This window comes from Ranitomeya variabilis, chromosome 5 (genome assembly GCF_051348905.1).
Source record: "Ranitomeya variabilis isolate aRanVar5 chromosome 5, aRanVar5.hap1, whole genome shotgun sequence".
NCBI lineage: Eukaryota > Metazoa > Chordata > Amphibia > Anura > Dendrobatidae > Ranitomeya > Ranitomeya variabilis.
In genome coordinates this window covers 578,971,531-578,989,104 of record NC_135236.1, presented here as the reverse complement: position 1 = coordinate 578,989,104, position 17,574 = coordinate 578,971,531, and the positions used below count along the sequence as shown (strand labels likewise).

Genomic DNA, 17,574 nt, shown 5'->3' with positions numbered 1-17,574 from the left:
GCATCTATTTTAGTCTACCATCTGCTAATCCAAAAAAGTGTGAAATCCAATCTTAATCTCTCATCAAATTTCCATTGAAATGTAACATAGAACATCTGTGCTTACATCGCTTCATCAGATGCAAATTGTAATTAATTCTACTTGAACTATTTTTTAGCCTTGGTGGTCAGTTTATGGAAAGTTTTGAAAAAAAAGCATATGTTGAAGTAGAGAGGGAAAAAGTGTTAATTTACTGTTACAGTAGCTGTAAATCATATGAAATCACATCCACTTTACATAAGACGTTCCGAGCAGCTTTATTTCCACCACATTTGTCCATGCAGGCTGCCTTCATTTTCCATATTTTTCTTTTAATCAAATTAATCTGCAAACAAGGCTTTAACTGCAACTCAGAGTGTTCTGTATGCATTTTATGTTTTTAAATATGCTTTCCTGTGTTTGTGTGTTTATTTTTTTAAATGCTGCAGCTACAGTGGCATGATAACGTTTGGGCATCCCTGGTCAAAATTACTGTTATTGTGAACAGTTAAAGGGACACTGTGACCTGAATTTGGAGGGAACAATCTTTAGCCATAGGGGCGGGGTTTTCGGGTGTTTGATTCACCCTTTCCTTACCCGCTGGCTGCATGCTGGCTGCAATATGTGATTGAAGTTCATTCTCTGTCCTCCGTAGTACATGCCTGCACAAGGCAATCTATACATAATCCATATTTAAAATTCATCCGGACTTATATACGGTTTGCAGATGATATTTTCATTATTTGGGATGGCACAAAGCAAGACTTTGACCTTTTTGTATCCAGTCTGAACGAGTCCAATGCTGAGAACATGCAGTTTACTTCTTGTTTCGGAAAAAATTCTTTAGAATTTTTAGATGTGAAAATTTAAATTCATAATGGCCAAATGAACACAAAGGTGTTTAGGAAACCCTCGGCTACAAACAACTTTTTGCATTATGACAGTGCGCATCCATCCCGCACAAAAAATAGTATTCCCTATAGCCAAATGGTCAGGCTTAGGAAAATTAACAATAATGACGATATTTATAGGGAACAAGTTGCAGATCTAAAAACTTGCTTTATCAACAGGGGATATCCTGTAGCAATAGTAGAAGAAGCAGAAAATCGCGCAGATTGATTGTCGCAGAAGGAACTTTTATATATATATTTTATAAAAAATAAACGAAAACACCAAGTATCCAAAACAAACAAAATTAAAAAATTCACATTTAGCTTTATTCACAGTGCAATGGATAAGCAGATATATGGGACAATTAGAAAAAAATGGCATATTCTGCAAAGCGACAGAGATTTAGCAAAAATCACCACATTAAGTCCCCAGTTTGCTTATAAGCGTACAAAAAATTTAGGAGTTTTAATAGTCCATAAGGGTGTGTGTCCACGGTCAGTAAACGCTGCTTGTTTGATGCTGCGCAGAGCTGCAGCGTCAAACACGCAGCGTCCAGATGTTCCAGCATAGTGGAGGGGATTTTTTGAAATCCCGTGTCCACTATGCGTGGAAACCCGCACGCGGCGGGCCTGCGACTCCGGACATGCTGCGCGTCTTTTCAGATCGCAGCATGTCCGTTCACCTTGCGGGGACGCAGCGTCCCCGCAAGGCATAACACAGGGCCCTATGGGAGGGGTGCGATGATCCCGGATGTGTACAGTTAACACATCCGGCATCATCGCGTCCCAGAAGGGGGCGGGGCTTAGCGCCGAGCGGCTTCGCCGCTCCGGCGATACCGCCGGCCATCCTGAGCGTGGACACGCAGCCTTACCAACTCCTCCCTATCCGTAATAATTGGCTAAAAAAAGATTTGCCAGTAGGAAATTTTATATGTGGCCACTGCAGATTTTGCCATCTTCATTATACGGATAATCCTATGAGAATAGGAGGCATTAATCATAGAATTCGGGATTTTATTTCATGCAAAACCAGATTTGTAATCTATGTTATTTTGTTCCCTTGCAATTATTTCTATATCGGTAAAACGATACGACCCCTTGTAACAAGATTTCGTGAACACTATAATTCGATAGCGTCAGGTAAAGGGTCCGTACGTTTGATAAAGCATATGCATGAAAAGCATAAGGGAAACCCTGAACTGATGTGTTTTGCCGGCCTTGAAACGGTTAAATTTCCTCCCCAGGGAGGTAATCACGATAAGCTGCTCCTGAGAGAGGAAGCAAAATAGATAATAAAAGCCAGTGCCCAAGGACCGATTGGTCTAAATGATAAATTAGATATGGCAATATTTTTATAGTGTTCTCGAAGTATGCAGTTATCTTAAGTGTTTTTGCTAACTTGTATTGTAATTTGTGGGGGTTTTTTTTGTTTTTTTTTCTCAAATGTAACAATCATGTTAGTAATTGAGGTTAAGTCTGTTCCCTTTATAAGGCCGGTTTCACACGTCAGTGTCTCCAGTATGTGAGGTGACAGTTTCCTCACGTACCGGAGCCACTGACACACGTAGACCCATAAAAATGAATGCATCTGTGCAGATGTCATTGATTTTTTGTGGACCGTGTCTCCGTGTGCCAAACACGGAGACATGTCAGTGTTCGTGGGAGCGCACGTATTACACGGACCCATTAAAGTCAATGGGTCTGTGTAAAACACGGACGTTCTCCGTGTGCGGTCCCTGTGGCGTGCAGGAGACAGCGCTACAGTAAGCGCTGTCCCCCCCACATGGTGCTGAGGCCGCGATTCATATCTTCCCTGCAGCAGCGTTTGCTGCATAGAAGATATGAATAATAGTGTTTAAATGAAAGATCTATGTGTCCGCCGCCCCCCCACCCCCTGTGCGCCCCCCCGCTGTTCAGAAAATACTCACCCGCTCTCACGTTGGCTGTCGCTGCTTCCTGGTCTGGCCGCGGCTTCTACTGTATGCGGTCACGTGGGGCCGCTCATTTACAATCATGAATAGTCGGCTCCGCCCCTATGGGAGGTGGAGCCGCCTATTCATGACTGTAATCGGCGGCAAACGCTGTGCGGCAAACGCTGCTGCACAGAAGATATGAATCGCGGCTTCAGCACGATGCAGGGGACAGCGCTAAACTTTAGCGCTGTCTCCTGCACGCTCCGTGTGGTACCCACTCGCCACACGGGCGGCACACGTGTGCCGCACGTATGGCCTACGTGAGCTCACGGGCACACGGACACGGATAACTCCGGTACCGATTTTTTACGGTACCGGAATTATCTGGACGTGTGGGACAGCCCTAAGGAAGTGACTTAGGTTTTAGCTCACATGGACCCGTGGAAGCACTAATTGTGTGAAACGGCCGTCGTCCAGTTACCTCTCCCCGCACCCTCATCGTCTCCGCTTGTCTTCTATGCAAAGTCTGTATATGGATTAAAGACAGATTAAAGATATTCACTTCGCAACCTGGGTGAGTGCCGCATTTTTCTACTTTCTTGTGCAAAGCTTATATTTTTTCCCTAGACCTCATTAAGATGTTAATGATTTTTCTTGTACACAAAAATAATGTCTACGTATCCTCAATGTTTTTAATCAGAGCGTCCTCAGAATTTGGTCAGTGTGTCAGATATTGCCATCAGTTTCATCATGGTTTCTCAAGCTTCTGCTTGACAGACAGTGAAAAACAGCCAGCACATGGATTGCATCCGAGTGCTCTCGTATTTTTTAAGGACTCATACAAGCAATATTGACCCAAGAATTGGATCATGATCGGACGCATATCCAGGATTTTGTGCAGGCCACTCAGTCCACAAATACACATGGACATGTGAACAGCCCCATAGACTATAAGGGTATGTGTCCACGTTCAGGATTGCATCAGGATTTGGTCAGGATTTTTCATCAGTATTTGTAAGCCAAAACCAGGAGTGGAACAATTAGAGGAAAAGTATAATAGAAACATATGCTCCACTTTTGCATTTATCACCCACTCCTGGTTTTGGCTTACAAATACTGATGAAATATCCTGACCAAATCCTGATGCAATCCTGAACGTGGACACATACCCTTAGGGTATGTGTCCACGTTCAGGATTGCTTCAGGATTTGGTCAGGATTTTATGCAGGTAAAATCCTGACCAAATCTGCACCTGAGGTCACTGGCAGGTCACCTGCGTTGTCCTTGAGTTTTTTCTGCAATGTAAGGACATGCTGCGTTCTTAAAAGACGCGCCGCATGTGAGTTTTCTCGGGTGTGCCGCATGCCTCTTTTACTGCATAGTGGAGACAGGATTTCATGAAATCCCCTCCACTATGCTGTAACATCTGGACGCTGCGTTTTTTATGGATGCTGCTCAATGCTGCGTCAAAAACGCAGCGTTTCCTGAACGTGGACACATACCCTTACAGGTACAAATTCGTTAAAATTACTGAGAGGACACAAATACAAAGATCTAATGGATAGAACTTTTACACAAGAAACAGACATCTGATTGAGCCCTTATACTTGCCGTTTTTCTTTTTTTTTTTTCTCCCAGACCCCTTGCTTTTCCCCCTATTTAAAAATAAATGCGTTACTTCTTGCATTTATGTGATACAAATCATGTCCTTCTGTGAAAAATATTGGTATCACATGACATGTGATGTTTTAAATGCAAGTGAAAAAGCAAGTAATAAAATAAGTTGATGTGGGCAGTTTATACTTAAGACAGCTTTAACTCCTTAGTGACCACCAATACACTTTTTTACTGACCAGAGATATAAGTGATCAGCATTCACCGACGAGTTAAAATACAGCAATTGTTAGCTGTACAGTATACCCGACACCCTGCTGCAGTCGTCACGATCAGTGCCGACCATGGCCGCTTAACACCTTCAGATGTTGCTGTCAATAGTGACAGTGGCATCTAGATTGTTAGCAAAGCATGGGGGCTCCCTTTTTAAACCCATAGGCAGCCTGAAATCCCAGTTGTGCGGTCTTGATGATTGTCATGGCAAACCAAGGCCAAGTTATGGCTTTAGAGTCTAACAGCAGTTGTGGACTGTTCAGGTGTTAGCAACATTTTTGGGGGAAAAATAAGTTCTTCAAATTTCTTTGGAAAAACTGAAAAGTTGCTGCTGAATACTTTTACTTTCTAACATCCTAACAAAATAAAAGGACATTTGAAAATAGTGTTGAAGTAAGGTAGACATAATAATAAATGTTATTTATTAACTATTTTGTGTGGTATGAGTTATTAGATTAAAGGTATAAACATGCAAAGTTTGAAAATTGTAATTTTAAAAAATCTGTTGAATTTCTGATATTTTTCTAAATAAACATAAAACATATTGATCTAAATGTACCATTATCATAAAGTATAACGTGTCACGAAAAAATATTCTCAGATCAATGGAGTATGTTGAAACATTCCAGAGTTATCTACTATATAATTGTCTAAGGGGTACTTCCGTCTGTCTGTCTGTCTGTCACAGATATTCATTGGTCGCGGCCTCTGTCTGTCATGGAATCCAAGTCGCTGATTGGTCTCGCCAGCAGCCTGTCATGGCTGCCGCGACAAATCAGCGACGGGCACAGTCCGATTAGTCCCTCCCTACTCCCCTGCAGTCAGTGCCCGGCGCCCGCTCCATACTCCCCGCAGTCACCGCTCACACAGGGTTAATGCCAGCAGTAACGGACCGCGTTATGCCGCGGGTAACTCACTCCGTTACTGCCGCTATTAACCCTGTGTGACCAAGTTTTTACTATTGACGCTGCCTATGCAGCATCTATAGTAAAGGCATCTAATGTTAAAAATAATAAAAAATAAATAAAAAATAATTATATACTCACCTTCCACCGCCTTTCCCGCTGATCTCGACGCTCCGGTGACCGCTCCATGCAAGCGGCAGGTTCCGGTGGAAAGCATGATATGCGAGAAGGACCTGCCGTGACGTCACGGTCATGTGACCGCGATGTCATCACAGGTCATGCGCACCTGGGACCGGAAGCTGCCGCCTGCACCCCACACAGGCGACAGAACTACAACGCGCCTTCGGAAAGTGAGTATATGTTTATTTTTAATTTTTTTAACCTGTGACATTCGTGGCTGGGCAATATACTACGTAGCTGGGCAATATACTATGTGACTGCCCAATATACTACGTGGCTGGGCAATATACTACATGGCTCTGTGCTGTATACTACGTCGCTGTGCAATATAGTACATGGCTCTGTGCTGTATACTACGTCACTGGGCAATATACTACGTAACTGGGCAATATACTACGTGGCCGGGCAATATACGTCACTGGGCAATATATTACGTGGCTGGGCAATATACGTCACTGGGCAATATACTACATCACTGAGCAATATACTATGTGGCTGGGCAATATCCTACGTCACTGGGCAATATCCTACGTGGCTGGGCAATATACTACGTTGGCTGTGCAATATACTACGTGGACATGCATATTCTAGAATACCCCATGTGTTAGAATCAGGCCACCATCTAGTTACCAGATAAAGTAACACATGTTAGACTTGAAAAATTTGGCCTGGTCAATAAGGGGTTAAGCATCTTCCCATTTTGTGAAGAAAAAAAAATCCTAAAATCTACGAATAAAGGACACAAAAAAAATTCTAGTCTTTTGTATAAGTTTTTTTTTTTACCAAATACTCTAAAAAGTGTCTCTAAGGCCGGCCTCACACTAAACGTATGGGAAATCGGTCCGAGTCTTCCTGCCGAGAGTCGCACAAGTGTTCTCCATATGGTCATTCGTGTGTAATGCGTTTGCAATGCGATGATGCAATTTTTTAGCACCTATGACAGCCGTATGACATGCAAATGATATGCGTATGACATCCGTATGGCATGCTTATGACTTTATATTTCTTACTGATTATCCCCATTGAATTTAATGGCTCAATGGGCTGAAATTAGGAAAATGTGTGTGTATTTGTCGCAAACTAGACGGATGGTCCATGTGGCGTCCGAGTTTTTCTCACACCCATAGGCTTGCATTGGCGAGTCTCGGATGATATACGAATACAATCGCAGCATACTGCGATTTCATATGCACGTCGAATACTCCTGAGAAAAAATACGTGTGAGCTGCCTCATAGATTAACACTGGTCAGAGTGCTATGCAATTGTTTCTCGCATAGCATTCGTCCGTGTTCTACGGTAGTGTGACTCCAGCCTATCTCATAAAGCACTGAATGAATGGGCTTACAGAAAGGGGTTAACATCTTAGTATGGAGATGAAGCAAAATTTGTAATGTAATTTTGAAATCAATTTAGAAACTGGACTGAAGGAGATATACTTGGGCATTGGGATCCGAGTGTAAATGAATCTCCATGAACTAGGCAGTATCTTCCACGACTAGTGTGAGTATATATTGGCATACATTCTATGAACACAGCGAACAATAAGCCACCCTCACATCTGGCTTTGTGGTCACTGCATTGTCTTTACTCAATGCTGAGTTGATGAGCAAATATAGGCATACACATTTTATACAATAAGGGCGACCTGTGACATTTTATCTACATGATTTTAAGAAGTGTATATCAATGCCAGCATACAAAGAGAGAACGGTGACCAGAAAATTGCCCACACGGAAAATTGCCCACACGGAAAATTGCCCACACGGAAAATTCCCCACACGGAAAATTCCCCACACGGAAAATTGCCAATTACAGCATCACAAAAGTTTCAGATCTATGATATTTCAGGTGCAAGATGAGGATGTTCACATAATATGTGATCAACTTGTGATAGGGACATATATACCAGAAAGGGGGCATAAATACCAGGATGGAGATCATGTGGACCATACATACTAGGATGGGGACCATATATACCAGCATTAGGACATATATACCAGGATGCAGACATATTCACCAGGATGATGGGCATATATACCAGTTTGGGGGACATTACTACATAATGAAGGGGGAGGGGGGCAATTCATACGTCTTTATAGAATTTAGAACACTACAGGGGCCCATACATCTGACCAACGTGTGTGTGTGGGGGGGAAGGGCCACATTTTGCACTGGGGCCCATCGGACTCCACTGCAAAAGCATATCATACATTCTCAGCAAGAACACAAAGTGGTACAAGTGACAGAATCTCACCTTTCTGCTGTGCCTTCTGGGCTTCCAGGACCAACTATCTCTGCCAGCAGCAGTGATACTTTTGTGAGCACTGATAGCAGTGATGGCTCCTCTGGATCACACTGCTGCTGGTTCTGCATGTGCTGCTGTTTTGGGCTGATGGGAGGAGTAAGGCAGAATCAGTGAGAGAAGAGAGCAGACTAGATCTATCTATTGCTGAGAATGACAGACTGCTGCAAACCACAGATCATCCTTTTTGCAGTTTTGCACTAGGTCAACTGTAAATCACAAGTTGATCACATATTATGTGAACATCCTCACCTTGCACCTGAAATATCATAGATCTGAAACTTTTGTGATGCTGTAATTGGCAATTTTCCGTGTGGGGAATTTTCCGTGTGGGGAATTTTCCATGTGGGGAATTTTCTGTGTGGGGAATTTTCCGTGTGGGGAATTTTCCATGTGGGCATTTTTCCTGTGTGCATTTTTCATGTGGGCAATTTTCCTGTGGGCAATTTTCCTGTGGGCATTTTTCAGGGAACCTCCACTGGCTGCAATACCGTCACCCGTCTTTTCTGACCCCACTCTCCCTGTATCTGTCTGCTATTACTGACCTCCTCCTCTCCTCCACGCTTATTCCCTCCTCACCCAATCACCTCCAAGACTTCTCCCGAATATCCCCCATCCTCTGGAATTATGTGCCCCAACACGTCCCATTATCCACCACATTTAGATCCTTCAAAAGAAACCTGAAAACCCACCTCTTGAAGAAACCTTACAACCTGTAATGATCACACGGCTACCTCAACACCATTGGAGCTACTACAACCCCTGACCTACTGTCTCCTTCCCCATAATCCTGTAGAATGTAAGCCCGCAAGGGCAAGATCCTTTTCCCTCTGTATCAGTCTGTCATTGTTAGTTTGTTTACTGTAAGTGATACATGTATTTTGATGTAACCCCTTCTCATGTACAGCACCATGGAATTAATGGGGCTATAAAATAAATAATAATAATAATATGGCCTGACAGCATTACCAACCTTCCAACGGATGCTATTCACTGGAAATTATTTATTTTTACACATGAATAAGGAAGAGGTAATTGAATTTCTCAAAATCCTTACAAGATTTGCACATGGAAATGTGTGGAACATATTTAGGTCTCCAGATAACTATAATTTTTGTAAACCTGAGTTTAGGTAGAGTACCTCTTTAAGGTCAATATATGAAGCAAATAAAAAAATTCATCTTATTCTTAACTCAATGTCATGGTGACATTAGATCCCAGCGAGATATATCCCATTTCATGATGAAATGCTGGATAATGACAACCCTGACAGCTTCAAGATTAGAGATAAAAGGGATATCTCTGGGAGGTGATGAAAGAGTTATATGGAGAGAAATGATTACGGAAATGATAAAGACAAACCATGATTTAATAATACATTGAAAAGATAATATCAAATTGCAGGGTAGTAAAACCATTTTATCATGCCCCACATTGCATGTCTAACATATCAGTTTGGGATTATTGCAGTTCCAAAAATAATCTGTGTAAATAATATATATTATAAATATAGCATATATAATATATACAGTATATATACTGTATATACAGATATTATTACACATTTTCAAATGCTTGTAATATGAAGTATAAAAAACTCAACTAAGCAATAAAAAAATTAGAGTTAATTAAGCTGAAGAGACAGCTCCATGATAATGTCACTGCCTGTATGCAGTTTAATGAAAGGTTCACTAAATGATCAGAGAAAGTCTGTTCTATTTAACAATAGTAATCAGACTTTAAATCCAATATTGCTATATAGCAAAGCAGAAGTTGGTAAACTGAGTAAAGCATAAAACCCCCTGATAATTAAGTAGCTGGAGAATATTTGATTGGTGCCTTGTCACCATTATTATTACTAGTATTACACCAATAATTATTATCTTTATTATTATTACTATTATTATTATTATTATTATTACCCATTGACACTTCCCTCTCAGCTGCCATTAAACTTCTATCTCTCACTTCCTGCTTCGGCCTCACTCAATGGTCTTCTACAGCCACCCACAAAGATGGTCACACACACTGGACCCTCATCTTCACCCGCCTCTGCTCCCTATTTAACCTCTCTAACTCACCTCTTCCTCTTTCTGACCACAACCTACTCACATTCTCTTCCCTCTCCACTCCATGTCTACAATCCTCACCCCACAAACTTTCACACCCTCGCAGAATTCTTAAACACCTTGATCTACACTCACTCTCTGAATCCCTCCTCCCTCTCACAGACTTAAGTTCCCTACACAATGCGGATGACGCTGCCGCTCTATATACCACCACAATAGCTGTAGCTTTGAAATATGCTGCCCCTCTTACACATACCAAAGCTCCTACTCCAACGAGCACTTCATCGCATTCAAAGAGTCCCTCACTACTTTCAAGGCCACACTCGCCACAGCTAAACAAACCAACTTCTCATCTCTCATATCCTCCCTGTCTCACAACCCTAAACAATTATTCAACACCTTCAATTCTCTCCTCTGTCCCCCAGCACCTCTTCCCTCCCCATTCATCTCAGCTGAAGACTTTGCCTTCCTCCCAACCTCCCAGCCCTCCACCTCCAAAACCAACTTCTCCCCCATTACAGAAGATTGACTCTCCACTCTACTCTCAAGATCGCATCACACCACCTGTGCACTTGACCCGATCCTATCCCACTTCATCTCAAACGTCACCACAATCTTCATCCCAACCCTAACCCATCTCTTCAACCTATCACTGACAACTGGTGTTTTCCCCTCAAGCTTTAAACATGCCTCAATCACACCTATCCTCAAAAAGCCCTTTCTGGACCCATCCTCTGTATCTACTGTAGCTTTGGCCCTATATCACTTCTCCCCTATGCCTCCAAACTACTGGAACAACACATCTATCTTGAACTGTCCTCCCACCTCTCTTCTTGCTCCCTCTTTGATTGCTTACAATCTGGCTTCTGGTCACACCACTCCACTGAAACTGCCCTAACTAAAGTCACCAATGACCTATTAACCGCCAAGAGCAAGCAACACTACTCTGTCCTCCTCTTCCTGGACCTGTCCTCTGCCTTTGACACAGTGAACCATTCCCTCTTATTACAGACCCTCTCATCCCTTCGCATCACAGACTAGGCCCTATCCTGCATCTTGTCATACCTAACAGACCAGACATTCAGCGTCTCCCATACCACCTCCTCACCTCGCCCCCTATCTGTCGGAGTTCCACAAGGTTCAGTCTTAGGGCCCCTGCTCTTCTCCATTTACACCTTTGGCCTGGGACAGCTCATAGAATCTCACGGCTTTCAGTATCACCGCTATGCTGATGACACACAGTTCTACATCTCTGGACCAGATATCACCTCCCTACTAATCAGAATCCCTCAATGTCTGTCCACTATTTCATCCTTCTTCTCCGCTAGATTTCTGAAACTTAACATGGACAAAACAGAATTCATCATCTTTCCCCATCTCACGTGACCCCCCCAACGAACCTATCCATTACAGCAAACGGCTGCCCACTCTCCCCAGTCCCACAAGCTCACTGCCTCGGGGTAATCCTTGACACTTATCTCTCCTTCAAACCACATTTCCAAGCCCTTTCCACTTCCTGCCGACTTCAACTCAAAAATATTTCATGGATCTGTACATTCCTCAACCAAGAATCTGCAAAAAACCCTAGTCCATGCCCTCATCATCTCTCGCCTTGACTACTGCAACCTCCTACTCTGTGGCCTCCCCTCGAACACAGTTGCACCCCTCCAATCTATTCTAAACTCCGCTGCCCGACTAATCCACCTGCCCCCCCGCTATTCCCCGGCTGCTCCCCTCTGTAAATCCCTTCACTGGCTCCCCATTGCCCAGAGACTCCAGTACAAAACCTTAACCATGACATACAAAGCCATCCACAACCTGTCTCCTTCATACATCTGTGACCTCGTCTCCCAGTACTTACCTGCACGCAACCTCCGATCCTCACAAGATCTCCTTCTCTACTCCCCTCTTATCTCCTCTTCCCACAATCATATACAAGATTTCTCTCGCGCATCACCCCTCCTCTGGAACCCTCTACCGCAACATATCAGACTCTCGCCTACCATCGAAACCTTCATAAAGAACCTGAAGACCTACCCCTTCTGACAAGCCTACAACCTGCAGTAACCAACCATTGACCAAACCGCTGCACGACTAGCTCTACCCTCGCCTACTGTATTCTCACCCATCCCTTGTAGATTGTGAGCCCTCACGGGCAGGGTCCCTCTCTTCCTGTACCAGTTGTGAATTGTATTGTTTAAGATTATTGCAATTGTTTTTATTATGCATACCCCCTCCTCACATGTAAAGCGCCATGGAATAAATGGTGCTATAATAATAAATAAATAATAATAATTATGAAGCTTTAATTATAAATTAAAATAAAAAAAAGTCATATTTTCAAAAGCTCTTGTGCCATGTACCCCAACCAGACATTTGTGAGCCTTGTGCAGCTTCAGATGGTGAACTAAACACAGCAAAGTTCCATCTAACCGACATGTGATATCTAAAGGACTGAAACTAGAATTCCATATAGAGAGTTCCAAGGTATGTGAATCTGAGCAGATCCTGTACGCTGTCTCAAAATTTACTGCCATTGCATAATTAACAGAACCTAGGACATTTAAAAAGACTCCCATTAACTTTTTTTCCTAGTACTGTGTAAATCTGTTGTGTAGTTTCAGTGTATTAATATACTCATCAATTGTCATCTTCTCCATTATCCAGTGCTCCTTTGTTGGGTCATGTGATGGCAATTCAGACTCTGTGGATCACACTGTGCTTTCCATGACCCAGAAGCAGCTTTGACAAAGTAACGCTATTGAGTGTAAGAACGAGGCTCCGTAGACTTACATTGTAAAAGAGACTTCCGGCTCACACTTAAGGTACCGTCTCACAGTGGCACTTTGGTCGCTACGACGGCATGATCCATGACGTTCCAGCGATATCGTTACGATCTCGCTGTGTCTGACACGCTACTGCGATCAGGGACCCCGCTGAGAATCGTACGTCGTAGCAGATCGTTTGAAACTTTATTTCGTCGCTGGATCACCCGCTGACATCGCTGCATCGGCGTGTGTGACGCCGATGCAGCGATGTCTTCACTGGTAACCAGGGTAAATATCGGGTTACTAAGCGCAAGGCCTCGCTTAGTAACCCAATGTTTACCCTGGTTACCATTGTAAATGTAAAAAAAAAAACCACATACTCACATTCCGGTGCCTGTCACGTCTCTGCACTCCTCCTGCATCCTGTGTCAGCCGCGTTTACACAGGATGCAGGAGGAGTGCAGGGAAGCAGACGCCCGGGGACGTGACAGGGAATGTGAGTATGTGTTTTTTTTTTTTACATTTACAATGGTAACCAGGGTAAACATCGGGTTACTAAGCGCGGCCCTGCGCTTAGTAACCTGATGTTTACCCTGGTTACCCGGGGACTTCGGCATCGTTGGTCGCTGGAGAGCGGTCTGTGTGACAGCTCTCCAGCGACCACACAAGGACTTTCCAACGATCACGGCCAGGTCGTATCGCTGGTTGTGATCGTTGGAAAGTTGCTGTGTGTGACGGTACCCTTAGAGTGCAGTGTGATCTACACAGTCTGAATTACTGTCATGTGACCCCGACGAGGAGCAGAACAGCAGCGTAATCCGGAAAATATGAAAATTGATGAGTATATTAACACAATAACACTACACTTACATTTACACAGGTTTTGGGGAAAAAGTTAATTGGAGGCTTCCTTAAGCCCCGCATTGTAAGCGCCCATTTTTGGTAATACTTTTGCTGACTGATTTTAACAGATAGTTTTTGGCATTCCTTATTATGAATGATCAACATTGCCCACAGTGCTGCATACAATTTGTAATAAAGCTCATTAGACTGTCTCCAGTGGAGCTCACAATCTAATTTCCATGACTCTGACTCACAAATAATAATATGCCTACTATACAGTCAGTGCTATTAATTTCTGCTAGGCATCTACAGTATATAGCTCCTTGACAATATGCCTGTGTCCGTTCAAAACATCAATACATGAACCGGCAATGTTGTATTACCGTCAGCATTCATACACTTGCTATTTTGCAAAGTCGACTTCCATCTTTTACCCTTAACAATGGTTTAATTTGATCCTTATCATAATTACTTGAACAAAACAACTGCCACTTAGCAGGCTTATGTGCTCATAAAACAGTTTTGTGACACAAGTAATAGCATAAATAAATGAATGTGCTGAGGAGGATGTTTGAGTAGCACAATTATATGTTTAGTGTGCTGAGCCAATATAATAATGAACAATGATAATGGCATGAAACGACTTTACCACTAATATTAAGTACAAACAATAGATATCTACAGTAGGAGGGGAGCCGTCATTAACAGCAGCGAGCCTTCATTTAGAAACATTTCATTTGAGTGCAATAAGATGGAAAAACAGCAAATGAAAAGAAATGCACCATAGTGCGATTCAAAGCCAATGCCTTACCTATGTTTAAATTCTTTGTTTCTTTAGCCAGAAAATTGATGGGAAATAAGAAAGAGAGAAAAATAGTGAGACAGTTTAAAAATAAAGCCAAAAAAGTACAATGAATAATACACTTTTTCAATTCAAATTACACATAATTTGCCCAATAATATATATAAAAAAAACTAATTGACAGCAAGTGAGCAAACCACATTTTAGGAAAACTAAGTGGATAAAGTATGGGCGAATGTGAGTTAATGATATTATACTGGTTACAGTCTGAAATACATAAATACAGTATGTATTGCTTTTTTTATTTATGTTTTCTAACAACATTATTGTGCATTTGCTGATTAAATGCTTTTCAGAGGTATAAAGCTCTTACATACTCACCCAAATTACTGTTGATATAATAGGAATGTTTAAGTCCCTCCCAGAAAAGCCCAACCCCACCTAGGAACACCCACAAACCAAACTAGACTAAACATTTTTGAGTGGTTCTTGCATAAACCTTGTATGTTCAGGCTAGAGACAGCCAGAAAATTTGCATCCATTAATTGAAGTCTTTTCATCACTGTGACCTGTAGAAAAAAAAAATTGGACTGTTTGCAACTATGTACTTGGGCCCACAATAAGCTAAAGTTGACCCAGATACCATCTAAGTCACATATAAGAGAGGTGGCCATGCATTGCCCTCTCCACTGAACTCTAAGATTTAGACCGGTGTCACACTTGCATGTGCAATGCGAGAAACTCGTGCGAGTATCTTGCATCAATTCCTGGCACTGCCACCGACAGTTCAAATTGGAGCATTCAGCTGCATATAAATTCATGCAGCCGCACACTCTGGTCCCGAATGCCGGCGGCAGTGCCGGGTATTGATGCGAGAGACTCGCACAAATTTCTCGCATTGCACATGCAAGTGTGACACCGGCCTTATGGTGAGAGCTGAGCTAGTGACTACTTTAGATTTCATAGAGACAGCTACCTCCAGAGGTAAGCATGCCACAGGTAAACAGTGTATACACTACCCATATAAATAGTGCCAGCTAGGGGTATGATAAAAGTTATGCTGAGCTAATTCAGTAATTGTTTTGGACACCACAAGTTCAGGTATTTAGTCAAGGTCACCTCTGATAATACTTTGGAAGTTTGTAACCTGCAAAACTATAGCTCCCAATATGACCAGCAAAATAGTAATGGTATGCTGAGAGAGTGTTGCTACTCAAATTAATCCAGTCCAATGTCTCCAAGGTAAATGATGCTTCAGGACATTTATAATTTGAGTCTTGACTGATGTGGCAGTGAGACTTTTTGCCACCTCAGGCCCTCGACTAATGTGCAACCCCCGACCGAACACAATGAGCAGAATATTTCCACAAAGTATCATGAACAAATTATTTTTCAGTAAAATCTATAATCTAATTTTAAACTCATATAAGTTAAAATATCACAGTAATGAAAAGGCTATTCCTTAAATTTTCTAGAGTCTAGATTCTTGAAACAGAAATTGCTGTGACAGAGGTCATACTAGCCATAACTTGCAATGTCAGATACAGGAGCTTGTGAAGTAGCCGAAAAAACTCTAAGAACTTTGTAGAAGACACTTGTTTCTACAGCATCATTACCAATTTTGAGGGAGTATTCCTTACATTATGTGCTTATTCATAAAAAAATATAATTATTGCACAGCTTATTTATACACGTGGCCATACTGAATAAAAATTTAGACAAAATAGAACAGCACAATACAAAATCTTCAAAGATGTAAAAGGAGATTTTCATCCTGTAGAGGGCAACACAGAATAAACAATAACACACAAATCATGTACAGAAAGTAAATGTGTTGTACACTTAATGGATTACATTCTGACAGAGATAAATGTCATTCTCAGTCCATAGGACATTAGCCACCCTCAAAACATCTGTTCAAAGTGTCACTTTCTCCTTCACCGATGAGGAGGCCAGCAGAACAGCCCTCTGTAATACAGCAGAGGATTCCCTCTCAAGTGGAAATACCCTTTCCGAGCACAGAATATTTGAAGCATGGATTATCAACGCTCCTTTTGCTGGATTTCTCTAGTGTGCTATCACTCATACAAACAGTTTGGGAAAACCCACAATTACAATACTTCTGTGTCTCAGTGTATTTAGCTTCTGAGTTGTGTCAGGTCAACTATAAAATTCATATTAATAAAAGCATGCTGTCTGACATTCCAGCTAACTTTTATGTTAAGATTAAAATCTCACCGAAGTTCCAGTATACTGGTGACATTTCTGGAGGGAAAGATGCGTCGAATATAATTAAAATCTCCCAAAAAGAGGCTTCCATCAATTCCAACTGCAAGAGCCACCGGAGCCAATAGCTTGTTCCCTTCAGCGAGACCGTTGCAGCTCGGGCAAGATATGCTTCTCCTACGCCCGTTACCCATAATGCTCATAATGACTGCAGGTTGTTGTGAAAGAAACTGATTTTCTCCACTGCCTTTATGCAGGATGCCTAGCAAGATAAGGGATCAATGAATGACATACGGAAAACAAACCTAATTGACAAAAGGTGATTATATATATATATATATATATATATATATATATATATATATACACTGTATATATAATACATGTTCAGCATATATTATGCACAATGCTCTGTTCTCCAGTTCTCCAGGGAGGGGCTACTGTATTATCAGATCTATAAGAAATGTAATACATTGTGGACAATACGTAATTAAAACAATGAATTGGCCAATTGTCCTATGATGATGCTTCTGCCAATAATAGTGTTTGGTTAGCAGGATTACACAGTAGCTGGCTATGACTACAGGAAAACCTTAAGAGCTGATTCTGACATTTTATCCAACAGATGTGCAATGAGAAAGAAGCACTTGGAAAATAATGTCCTTAGTCAAAACAGTAGGGAAGTAAATTAACACCTAAATGTCATTTAGAATCCAATAAGTATAGCTATACCCACCAGCTACTCCTCAAACCTCTATAAAGCCACAATT

General features: G+C 41.9%; 1 protein-coding gene across 7 annotated transcripts in view; it reads right to left on the bottom strand.

The window, feature by feature from the left end:
- LOC143776520 (teneurin-2-like) overlaps positions 1-17,574 on the bottom strand; it is a 3,926,626-nt gene that overhangs the window by 558,463 nt on the left and 3,350,589 nt on the right. For all 7 annotated transcript variants that reach the window (XM_077265978.1, XM_077265979.1, XM_077265980.1 and 4 more), the window contains 2 exons: positions 16,817-17,066; positions 14,588-14,608 (listed from right to left, as the gene is read on the bottom strand). In XM_077265978.1, the coding sequence (XP_077122093.1) occupies positions 14,588-14,608; positions 16,817-17,066 (271 nt within the window). The remainder of the gene's footprint in view (positions 1-14,587; positions 14,609-16,816; positions 17,067-17,574) is intronic.